General features: G+C 36.0%; 1 protein-coding gene across 1 annotated transcript in view; it reads right to left on the reverse strand.

Annotated features, from left to right (window-relative positions):
• LOC114046057 (NACHT, LRR and PYD domains-containing protein 3-like) overlaps positions 1-13,109 on the reverse strand; it is a 59,334-nt gene that overhangs the window by 28,669 nt on the left and 17,556 nt on the right. Inside the window, exons 5-7 of the mRNA XM_027866278.1 lie at positions 12,786-13,007; positions 7,545-7,715; positions 3,911-4,081 (exon numbers count right to left, since the gene is read on the reverse strand). Of these exons, the coding sequence (XP_027722079.1) occupies positions 3,911-4,081; positions 7,545-7,715; positions 12,786-13,007 (564 nt within the window). The remainder of the gene's footprint in view (positions 1-3,910; positions 4,082-7,544; positions 7,716-12,785; positions 13,008-13,109) is intronic.

The raw sequence follows: 13,109 nt of genomic DNA on the forward strand, positions 1-13,109 counted from the left end.
AGGAAAGAAATTCTACAGATAATTTGAAAATATCCTCCAAATCCAGTTAGTTCTTAGATAACTCAACATATGTATTCCTAAAAATCACCATGTTATTGTTATGAGAATTTTTTATTTTCTTTTATTCCTCCTGCATTTTTTGGCTAATATTAACCTCACCTGAACAAACTCTGTCCCATGGGATGTGAAAATTTACTTAAGAGCCTTAAACATTATTAGATAAGAAGTCAGAGAAAGAATCTCAATTGTCCCTAACTCCTTGTTGACGTGTAGATCATCTTCTTTAACCATCTATTGTAAGTCCTCTAAATATAGTTTATTCTATGATCTGACTTAGTTTACCTATAGAGTTTATTTGATGAAGTTTATTTCCTTAGGGGATATATGAGATGATGACTCTTTTTAACTAAGCTTTTTCAATTTGTATGACATTGAATAAAGTATGCGATTATGGATCTGTCTTTCTCTCTAACTTTTAAGGTCTAAAGGGAATGTACAAGATTGTAATATGTAAATGAATTATTTCTCTGTCATTCTGATGTAATTTTGCCTATAAAGAGTCTTGTCAGAATCCTCATAATGGTTCAGGATTTCTCTGATCCCTGAACTTATGCTTGAGTATAACAATAAAACCTAGGTTTTAACTCCATAATTTCTGCATTGTGGTACATATATATTTGGCAGCAGTTACCTACCACATGAATTTAGAAAGGAGATATTTCTCTCATAAAACTATAAAAAAACAAACTTCAGGACATCAGGGGGAAATGGGGTTAGGAATATAACACTCAAAAATGTCATCAGTGATACACACACAAAAAATAAGAATCTAATAAAAATGGTAGCACAGTTTTATACATGTTAAGTGCTTAAGAAATATATAACTATTACAATAAGTATTAGTGGTATTAGCGGCCTCAGGCTTCTGCTCAGCTTGAACCCCTGTTACCATGGGACCCTATACTGGTAAAGTAGATGATCTCCATGGAGAGGGAGGAAGGTGGATACCAACTCTGGGAAGGAGGTGGAAAGGAAGAGAAGGGTTGCACTGTATCACTGCAGACTAGCCTTCCTCCACAGCTCCTATTACATCAGAAGATATACAATCAATTTGGTGCTTTACCTAGAAAAAAGACTTGTAATTTTCTTGTGAAAATAGATACAGGAAGGATTGCTATTTAAGAGTTATTGGGAAGTGATGCTATCCAACCTTACACGATAAAACATTTGGTTAACTAAGGTAGCCAGTAGAGTTTTGAGGTGTGTGTGTGTGGGTATGTGTGTGTGTTTTCATTTTTAATCAGTTCAGTTTGGTTTAAGTTTCTATTTCTCACTGAGGAAATCACATAAAAGTAATTCAACTTATATTCAAATTGTTCCCTAATGTATCAATTATGTTGGAACAAATTTATGCTTTCAAAATGTGTTATAGCAGAACTGTCTAAGTCAATGTAGATCTAGATATATTGTGACTTCAAGGCAATTTAGGATATAGAGAAGTATGATATATACATATACATATATATAGAAAAATACTATTTACAATTAAGAAAGATCACAAAAATGTATAGATTCCTAAAAAATCTTCTCCTAAAGAAAATAGGGGGTACTAGACATGGAAAGCATTAAGCAATATCACACAAAAATAAATTCACTAAATCTTAATAGATAAATTCAACAATTTAGCAGTATGAGACTCAATTCATCATCTGCTATCTGTGGTCAGGCTATCAACTGCTTAGAACAAAAACTTAGATCAGCATCAAATTAGAAGGAAGGATAAAATGAAAGAATATATAATGTGCAATTTTAACAGTTCTAACACAGCTCATTTAAACAGCATGTGAATTCTGGGCGGGCGAGAAATGTATAAAACTAAAGACATGGCAACATTTTAGACAGCAGTTCTTAAACTTTTCGGTCTCAGGACACTTTTATCCTCAAGTAGATTAAGAATTACTGATATTTACCACATTAGAAATTAAAACTGATAAATTTTAAAATATGCATTTATTAATTCACTTTAAAATAACAATAACAAAATCCATTATTCCAGTTAAAATTATTAAATTCCTACCATGTGCCAGGCACTGTGCTAAATACTAAGGATGCAAAGAAAGACAAAACCAGTCTGACTTTCAAGGAATTCACAGTCTAATATAATAAGAGAGACAAAATAAAAACAATTAATGACAAATGAGCTATCTATAGGATAAATCAGAAATAATCAACAGAGAGAATGTACTAGGTTGAGAAAGTTTCCTGCAAAAGGTTGAATATTAGCTAGGATTTTCAGGATGCCAGGAAGTGGAGATAAGGAAGGAGAGAATTCCAGGTATGGGGGATAAACAGTGAAAATAGTAATTTTTAATGAAAAATAACAGTATTTTCCAAAACAAAAAATAGTGAGATGATTGGCATTATTTTATGCTAAAAAAGAAACACTCCATGATATCTGATTTTATAGAAAACAGTTGAATTCTTATAAAAATAAAACCTTAGTATTTTTATGAAAAAATAGCTCTAACATCCTCCCCCCACCACCACCACACACATACCTTGAGACAGAGGGGAGAGAGAGGCAGGTGGGGAGAGAGAGATAGAGATCTATTTTCATCATGAATGTTAGTGACACCACATGTGGACCCTACCACTTTAGTACCTTATGTACTATATGTGTAAGGAAAAGGGAAAATATATATGTATGTGTGTATATATATATGTATATATATAATATATAGAGAGAGAGAGACAGACAGACAGACAAAGAGAAAGAGACAGACAGACAGACAGACAGACAGAGAGAGAAACTGAAGCCATAATGATTAGCTCTGCTTGATCAGATAAAAACAGTAGCATTTGTGTTGGAAGTGTCACAGTTTTAAAGGTACTAAGCAACAAAGATATTGATTACTGCAGCAGTTGATGCAGAAAACAGTGTCAGAGGCAACAAGAGACCTACTCAAAAGGGAGTCATCCTCAGAGAGGAAGCACCAGAAAGAGAAGAGCCCACTTGCTATTGATCATGCTATACTAATGAGTAGCCATCCAAGTGTCCCAATAAGGCTTGCATGTTAGCCTCTCAACCAAGTGTAATCATTTCATGATTTTTATTGCTTAATATTTCCTTCCAAGATAGGAACTAAACTGCTTGTTTATATTTATTCATGCTTATACACACACTCTCTCTCTCTCTCTCTCTCTCTCTCTCTCTCTCTCTTTCCTCTCTCTCTCTCTCTCTCTCTGTCTCTCTTTGTATGTATGCTTTTTAATCACCTTTTCTTCTCCCTATCCCTGTTCTTCCCACTTGGGGGTGGAGTAGGGAATAAAACTAAAGTCATAAATAGCATTGTTACTCAGTAATCTGAGGTGTGGAGGGGTAGAATGGGAGTTTTGGAAGCCTAATTTCCCTATTGAGGGGGCAGGCAACCTCTGAACAATGAATCCAGGGCAAGACACAAGGACAGGTAAAGGAGGTGAGGTACCTGTGAGGTAGGTGCTGTTATTATCCCCATTTTACAGATGAAGAAACTGAGGGAGGCAGTGGCTAAGTTACTTGCTGAGGGTCCCACAACTAGTGTGTATCTGAGGTTAAATTTTAACTCAGGTCTTACTAACCTCAGGCTCAGAGTTCTATCTAATTCCAACACACCAACCACACTCATACCAGGAGACTCTGGCTGGTGATACAAACAGAAAAGACTCTGCTTCTAAATGCCTTCCTCTGTTAAGGATGTTTCAAGTTCTCTAACCTACACTTTCCCCCCTAAACACAATCTCTTTCAGAGGAAATGGAAGGACTTCTACTGTAAGGTCATTGCCAGGACGGATCATGTTATTCTTTATACTTGTATCCCCAGAGTCTAATGCAATGTCTGACACATAATACTTGAGTGATTGATTGACTTACACCAAATTCTGAAGCTGACAGTATGGATGCTTCAAGGCCTCACACAACAACTTCATTCCATCATCCTTCAGGGCATTGGCTGCTAGGTCCAGATGCAAAAGGTTCTGGTTCTGAATGAGAGTTGATGATAGATCCTTACAACAAGTGTCTGTGAGATCGCACCAGAACATTCTTCAAGGAATATGTGCACCCAAAGAGAAAAGGTCCTCATTAGTCTCTAGTTCCCGTCTATTTTCTATTTGTCCAAAGGAAGAGAGGTTCATATACAAAGTGTGTGTGCATTAAACCACAGAATTAGCTTTATAACCCTGTTCCAGGTCAGCAGTCAGGGAGGAAGAAATGAAAGGAGAAAGGCAGGAGGGAAGAAAAGAAGAAAGAAAGTGTGCCAGGCACTATGCCAAGAGCTTTACAAATATCTCATTTGAACCTTGTAAGAATCTTGTGAGATAGTTGCCATTACTAATCTCATTTTACAATCGAGGGAACTCTTATCCCCTTTCCCGCCTACTTCCCTGTAAGGTAAGATAGATTTCTATACCCAAATGAGTATGTATTTTGAGCCAATTCCAAAGAGAGTAAGGTTCAGGTATTGTCTGCTACCCTCCCATCTTTCCCCCCACTTTAAAAGTTCTTTTGTGTCCCCTTTATGTGAAATAATTTGCCTCATTCTACATCTCCCTTCCCGCTTCTCCCAGTTCATCAATCTTTTTCACCTAATTTTACTTTTTCTTAGATATCATCTCATCATAGTAAACTCACATCCATGCCCTCTGTTTCTGTATTACTCCTTCTAACTTCCCTAATAATGAGAAAGTTCTTTGGAGTTACAAATATCATCTTTCCATGTAGGAATGTAAACAGTTTAACCTTATTGAATCCCTTATGATTTCTCTTTCCTATTTACCTTTTTATGCTTCTCTTAAATCTTGTATTTGAAAGTAAAATTTTCTATTCAGCTCTGGTCTTTTCATCAGAAATGCTTAAAAGTTCTCTATTTCATTAAATTTCCATTTTTTCTGAAAAATTATGTTTAGTTTCTCTAGGCAAGTGATTCTTGGTTGTAATCCTAGCTCCTTTGTATTCCAGAATATCACAATCTAACCCCTCTGATTGTTTAATGCAAAATCTCCTAAATCCCATGTAATCCTGACTGAGGCTCAATGATAATTGAATTGTTTCTTTCTGGCTGCTTGCAGTATTTTCTTGTTGACGTGGGAGCTCTGGAATTTGGCTATAGTATTCCTGGGAGTTGGGGCAGCTAAGTGGTGCAGTAAATAGAGCTCCGACCTTGGAGTCAGGAGGACCTGAGTTCAAATCTGGCCTCAGACACTTGACACTTACTAATTGTGTGACCCTGGGAAAGTCACTTAATGCTGATTGCCTCAAAATATATATATATATATATGTATGTATATATATATATATATTCCTCAGAGTTTTCACTTTAGGGTTTCTTTCAGGAGGTGATTAATGAATTCTTTCCATTTCTATTTTACCCACTGGCTTTAGGATATCAGGGCAGCTTTCCTTGATAATTTCTTGAAAGGTGATATTTAGGTTCTTCTTTTGATCATGACTTTCAGGTAACCCAATAATTCTTATATTATCTCTTTTGAATGTATTTTTCAGTCCAATTAGTTTTCCAATGAGATATTTCATGTTTTCTCCTATTTTTTCATTATTTTGATTTTGTTTTATCATTTCTTGATGTCTCATGGAATCATTAGCTTCCATTTACTCAGTTCTAATTTTTGAGGAATTATTTTCTTCAACGAGTTTTTGTAGCTCTTTTTCAATGTGGCTAATTCTGCTTTTTAAAGAGTTCTTTTGAGTGGATTTTTGTGCCTCCTTTACTAAGCTGTTGACTCTTCTTTTCATGATTTTCTTGCATCATTCTCATTTCTTTTCTCATTTTTTCCTCTACCTTCCTTATTTGATTTTTTAAAATCCTTTTAGAGCTCTCCTGGAAATTCTTTCTGGATCTGAGATCATTTCACACTTTTTTTGAGTCTTTGGATGTAACTGTTTTGACTTTGTGGTCTTCTTCTGAGTTTGGGTTTTAATCTTCCCTGTTACTATAGTAACTTTCCAAGGTCAGGTTCTCTTTTTGTTATTTGCTCATGTTTCCAGCATATTTCTTGATTTTTAACTTTATGCTAAAGTTGAACTCTGTTCCTGGGGTGGAGAGGGGACTGTCCCAAGGTTCAGGATTTCTGTGATGCTGTTTTCAGAGCTAGTTCTGTATCTTCTCAGTTCTTCCAAGTTAGTATGATCTAAAGAAAGGTGTGGTCATTGCTCTTTTGGCCTGTGGTCTGGTCTGTGAGTGACTACAAGCACTCTTTTCCACCCTGGAACTGTGACCAAGGTCCCTATTTTGCTGTGGCTGCATGCTCTAGTGTGCTAGTACTGTTCCTCACCCTGTGACTGGGGCACACAATTGCATATGGGTAATGCAACAGAGTTCTGCACCCAGTGTCAGAAAAGGGTCCCCTATAATCTCTTTCTAACAAGCTGACATCCTTACCATCTGTGGCTGAGAGCTCTGGAAGGTGCTACTGCCAACTCAGTCACCCCTAGGGCTAGCTTGCTAGCATGTGGCCTGCACTTGACTACTCTCAACTCTCACCCCAATGAGATAGACCATTCCTGTTGATCTTCTAAGTTGTCTTAGGCTAGAAAATTGTTTTGCCCTCTCTTTTTGTTGGTTGTGCCACTTTAGAATTGGTTTTGAGAAATTATGTTAGAGTTATTTGGAGGGGAATTTGGAAGAGTTCATGAAAGTCCTTGCCTTTATTCTGCCATCTTGGCTTCACCCCAGTACCACACAGTTTGTAAGTGGCAGAGCTATAGGTTGCAAATTCAGGTCATCTATCTCCAAATCCAGCATTCAAGGCAATCCACTGTGGCTGCCAACCTGTCTCTTAACATGTCTCTTACTATGTACATATATACATATAATTCTATATAAGCATTTTTCATATATGTTCATGTAAGTATATTGACATGTGTGTATATGTTGACATTAGTGAATTGGAGGACACTGGGGCTAAAATCAGGATAGTTTGTGCACAGGAATAGCCTATAAAGATATATTTAATAGTAGAATCCTCCCCTAATTATAAACTTACTCTACAGACCCAATGTAGAAAACTCATCCTTATTCCATTAATTCCCTTATATCACAGAATATCTCCTCTCACTCTACCTCCCTATAGTGCTCATCACTTCAAGAGAAATGTGTGTCTCCTCAGTTACAGGATAAACTCTGCACAAAGGTAAAAGTAGGAAATCATGATGGAGTAGAAAAAGAACTAAGTATAGAGTCAGAGGACGTGAGCTCTATTACTTACCATGTGGTGTAACCTTGGGAAAATTGCTTAATGTCTCTGGGCCTCAGTTTCCTTTGCTACTTTGTAGCTCTAAATCCTATAATTTATGATGGTATGAATTCTCAGTCAATAGGCATGGCTCTACGGAGTAAGGGTCAGGGCAACTTTTGTCAAATGCAGAGATACGCCCCACCATGTTCTGACCCTCTGATGATGTTGGGTTGAAAAACCAGAATTGTCCAGAGGGATGAACATTCTCCAGTGCATGGGGGACTGTCCACAAAGAACATATCTCAGAGACTCACCTTAGTTCCTGTAAGCTACAATCCTGGTTTCCTAAGGCCTTACACAGCAGCTTCATCCCATCATCTCCAAGAGAATTAACACTTAAATTCAGGTTTTCCAGGTGACGGTTGCTCTCAAGAGCATAAGAGAGATCCTGACAACAAGCAGCAGTGAGATGGCAATTATCCAACCTGTAAGAGACACATCAAAGATAAATGACCCCATTGTTGCCTTGGGTCCATTTCTTCCCTCCCTGTGCCTGGGGAGAAGATTGTTCCACTAAGCTCTTGGAATCACATAGAGGCTCCTCATCTGGTTTGTTCCTATGACAGAATAAATCATTGAATATTTCTTTAGAGATAAAATGGACCTGCTGATAGAAGATATAAAGGCTAGGAATGGAAATTTCTATTTTAAAATTTCCTGATACCTTTTATTTTTATGTCACCTGCTTTTCCCACTATATTCCTTCACCCTCCCATGCCCAGGGAGCAATCCCTAATAACAAAGAAAGGGGGAAAGTTCAGCAAAAACTAACCAACACATCAACAAAATCCAAAATAATATGTAGAGTTTCACACCTAGAAATATATTCCAACCTACACCTTTGCAAAGAAGAGAGAAAGGTTCATTCTCATATTGTTTCTTTTGGACTGAGCTTGGCCACTATAATTTCATAGCTTTCAGTTTAAATTATTTTGCTGTTCTTTCCTTTGTTGTTGTTCAGTTGTTTCAGTCATGTCTGAACATTGTTGAAGTCATATATATTTCTTTCCTGCTTCTGCTTACTAAACTATGTATCAATTAAAATGTCTTTTTATGTTTCTCTGGATTCATCATATTTGACATTTCTTCCAAAAATAGTAAAATATTGTCACACATGCGTATCACAGCTTCTGTAGTCTTTTCCCAATCTATGGCATCTATTTTATTTTCATTTCTTTGCTACTCCAAAAAATAATGCAGCTATGAATATTTTGGCACATATGAGACTTGTCTTTCTTATTGGCCTCATTGTAACAATGAGATCTCTAGATCAAATGTCATGAGCTTTTTTAGTCACTTTCTTAGCACAATTTTAATTTGCTGTCCAGAATGGTTAGATCAATTGACAATTCCACCAATAATGCAATAATATACTGATCTTTCTACAACCCCTCCGATATTGATAATTTCCATCTTTTGTCATTTTTGAAGGTTTTTTTTTTGCATGTTAGCTGAAACTTCAGATTTGTTTTGATTTGTACTTACTATTTGGAGCAATCTTTGATATGTTGTTAATAATCTATGATATGGCCTTTTAAAACTGGGTATGGAATATGGAATTGTTCTTGGTCCTATGCATTTGTGTTACTTTTCTATCCATCTTAGATATCAATCTTTATCAAAGATATTTAATAATATTTGACAATTAGAGCTGTATAAGAGTGGAAGAGGCTGCTTTGAGAGGTGATGAATTTCCTGTCCTTAAAGATTTGTAAGCAGAGGTGGAAGGACCACTTGTCTAGTCTGTTATAGTGGAGATTCCTTTTATGTTTGGGTTGTAGGTCAAAGGCTTAGTGGGATAATCTAATCCCCAGGGATAGGAAAGAAAGTTACAAGCCTGATTCATTGATCTGTCTTTTCTCTCTTTTATTGCTGTGTGCTTTTTGAGATATTAAAATTTCCTCAGGTACTATTTTGCTACATCTCAAAAAATTTTGGTGAATTATCTCATTGTCATTCTCTTTTATGAAATTATTGATTGTTTCTATGATTTGTTCTTTGACCTGCTCATTTTTTAGGATTAGATTATTTATTTTCCAATAATTTTTAATCTAAGGTTCCATAGCCCTTAATTGACAGTAATTTTTATTTCATTATGGTCAGAACACAATGTATTTAATATTTCTGCTTTTATGAGTTTGGTTGTGAGGTTTTTATGCACTAATACATGGTCAGTTTTTGTGTAGATGCCACAAATAGCTGAAAAAAAAGTATATTCCTTTCTATTCCCATTCAGTTTTCTTCAGAGGTTTATTACACCTAATGTTTTTAAGATTCTTTTCATCTCCTTAACTTCTTTCTTATTTATTCTATAGTTAAATTTATGTAGCTGTGAGAGGGGAAAGTTGAGGGCCCTTACCAGTACAGTTTTAATCTCTATTTCTTTCTATAATTCATTTAACTTTTACTTTAAGAATTTGATTGCTATACCATTTGGTGTATTTTTATTCAGTATTAATATTACTTTGTTGTCTATATTGCCTTTTAGCAAGATGTAATTTCCCTGAACATCTCTTTTAACTAGGTTAATTTTTGCTTTTGCTTCATATGAGATCATGATTGCTACTCCTGCCTTTTTTTTTACTTCAGCTGAAACATAATAGGTTTTGCTCCAGTCCCTTATTTTAACTCTCTCTGTGTGTGTGTCTCTATTTCAAGTGTATTTCTTATAAACAGTATGTTGCCAGATTCTGGTTTCTAATCCATTCTGTTATCTGTTTCATTTTGTGGGTGAATTCATCCCATTCACATTCACAGTTATGATTACTTACTGTACATTTTCTTCCATTCTATTTTCTTCTATATCCTTCTTTCTCTCTTTTTATCCTGTCCCTCTGCTAAAGTTTGTTTTGCTTCTGACCACTGCCCTCCCTTTTTCTCACTCCTCCTCTTATTTCTTTCCCCTTTTACTTCCCTGTTGGGTAAGATAGATTTCTATACCAAATTGAGTGTGTGTGTATATGTGTGTGTGTATGTATTTACCTCTTTGAACAAATTCTGATGAGAGTGAGATTCAAGCACTGTCAGTCCTCTTCCCCACCATTTTCTACTTCAGTGTAAAAACTCTTCCTTCCATGCCTCTTTTTTATGTAAGATAATTTTTCCCATTCTTCCTCTTCCTTCCTCCTTCTCCCAAGATATCTCTCTTTTTCACCCATCCATTTTTTAATGTCATCTCAACATAATCAACTTCCTCCTGTGCCCTCTATGTAGAACCCTTCTAACCGTTGTAATAATCATATGTTCTTAGAAATTAGATGTATTGTTTTCCCATATAGGAATGTAAAATGTTTAATCTTACTGAGTCCCTTATAATTTCTCTTTTAGGTTTACCTTTTTATGCTTCTTTTGAGTTTTGTATTTGAAAATACAATTATCTACTCAGTTCTGCTCTTTTCATCAGGGATGCTTGAAAGTCCTCTATTTCATTAAATATCTTTTTTTTTTCTTGAAGGATTATACTCAGCTTTTTGGTAGGTTATTGGTTGTAATCCTAGCTCTTTCGCCTTTCAGAATATCATCTTCCAAGTCCTTCACTCTTTTAACAAGGATGCTGCTAAATCATGCATGATCCTGACTGTTAATCTATGATATTTGAATGATTACTTTGAATGGTTATGTCAAGTATTTTCTCTTTGACCTGAGAGCTCTGGATTTTGGCTGTAATATTCCTGGGAGTTTTCATTTGGGGATCACTTCCAGGTGGTGATCAGAGAATTCTTTCAATTTCTATTTTCCCCTCTGGTTCTAGGATAACAGGGCATTTCTCTTTTATAATTTTTTGAAATGTGATATCTAAGCTCTTTCTTTGATCATGGCTTCCAGGTAGTCCAACAGTTCTTAAATTATCTCTCATCAGTCTATTTTCAGGTCAGCTGACCAAAGAGATTTTTGGAGGAGATTGTTCACATTTTTTTCTATTTTTTTTCATTCTTTTGATTTTGTTTTAGTGTTTCTTAATGTCTCATGGAGTCATTAGCTTCTGCTTGCCCAATTCCAATTTTTAAGGAATTATTTTCTTCAGTGAACTTTTGTACCACTTTTTCCATTTCCCCAATTCTGCTTTTTAAGGAGTTATTTTCATCAGTGAGGTTTAGTATTTTTTTTTAAAATTTGGCCAATTCTGTTTTTAAGGTATTCTTTTATTCAGCATGTTTGTGCATTAAAATAAATATAGTAATTGTGTTTTCATAATTTTCTTCCTTCACTCTCATTTCTTTACCTAATTTTCCCCCTTTACCACTTTTATTTGACTTTGAAAAACCTGTGGTTTTTCTGTTTTTGTTTGTTTGTTTATGTTTTTGTTTTTTGTTTTTTAGCTCTTCCAGGAATTTTCCTTGGGCTTGTTACAATTCACTTATTTTTTCTTTGAGGCTTAACTGGTAGCTGTCTTGACTTCCTTGTCTTCTGAGTTCGTGTTTTGATATTGTCTGTCACCATAGTAGCTTTTTATGATCAGGTTTTTTTTTTCTATTGTTGTTGTTTGCTCATTTTTTCAGCCTATTTCTTGACTTTGAACTTTATATTAAATTTGGGCTCTGTTCCCAGTGTGGAGGCAGACTTTTTCACACTATTGGTTTCAGAGTTCGCTCTGGCATTTCGGAAATTTTCAGTGTTTCCAAGGTTGTTTAATCTGGAGAAAGGCGTGGTCACTGCTTTCCTGGTTCTGAATTCCGTTCTTATCCAGGAAGGGCCTCTGATTCTTTGGGATTCCAATCAACATTGCTTCTTAGGGTCCCTGTTCTTCTGGGACCAGAACTATTCCTCTCCACTCTTGAACCTATATCCAGAAGTGAGTATAGGTAATGGAGCTGACAAACAGCATCCAGTACTGTATCCAGTCCTAAGACAGGGGTCTTGTAATCTCTTTCTGACTTGTCTCCCAGCCCCCCCTAACATCTCTGGATTAAGAGTTTCTAAAGCTGCTGCTGCTTCCATCACACTACTTAGTCCAATAATTCATGATGAATTCACATGAGCTTTGGGTTAGCCACCACCCTGTCACAGATCTTTCCTTCCAATCTCCTATGCTATGTTGGGAGGGAAGGATGTCTCACTCTCACCTTTTGTTGGCTCTATAACTCTAGAATTCCATGTAAGGCATTATACTAAAGTTGTTTGGAGGGGACTGTTGGGAGAGCTTGGCAAAGTGACTCCTCTATGCCACCATCTTGGCTCTAACACCAGAAGTGTCCCAATATTTTTTTCTTACAGTTTCATACTACCAAGCATTAGTTTCCATATCTTTAAAGTGATGGAGTAAGAATGGATAATCTCTAGGATCCTTTAATATTAATAATTAACATTTAATATTATATTATTCCTTTTCTACTCATTTTTCTAAATACCTCTCCTTTCCCTCCCTCCTTTGTTTAATTCTATTTTAATTTCCTCTTCTTTTTTTAATTTTTCAGCACCTGAACCTTAGTCCTTTACTTCAACTTCTCCAATTCCCAAAACAAATTTCTCCAGACAGGCAACTAACTAAAACTGACCTGAGTTTCTGCAGTGTGCAATCCGGATTTCTCAGTTCTGAACAAAGTATCATCATGGATGAATCTCCAAGGTGACTACTACTGAGATCCAGCTCTCTAAGATTCTGATTCCTGCTGACCACAGAAAATAGCTCTCTCCAGGTAAAAGCAGAAAGATGGCAATGCCTCAGCCTATGGGAGAAAGAATGGAGATATTGTACTGATGCTAAGGAAATCCTGTAGCTCACATGCACATAACCAGTTCATACAGCTTCCCAATATCACCAGTATAAAGTGGTATAACTGTCCCTACACACACATACACACACACACACACACACACAC

The sequence above is a fragment of the Vombatus ursinus genome, unplaced genomic scaffold (genome assembly GCF_900497805.2).
Source record: "Vombatus ursinus unplaced genomic scaffold, bare-nosed wombat genome assembly UNPS02014780.1, whole genome shotgun sequence".
NCBI classification, from domain to species: Eukaryota; Metazoa; Chordata; class Mammalia; order Diprotodontia; family Vombatidae; genus Vombatus; species Vombatus ursinus.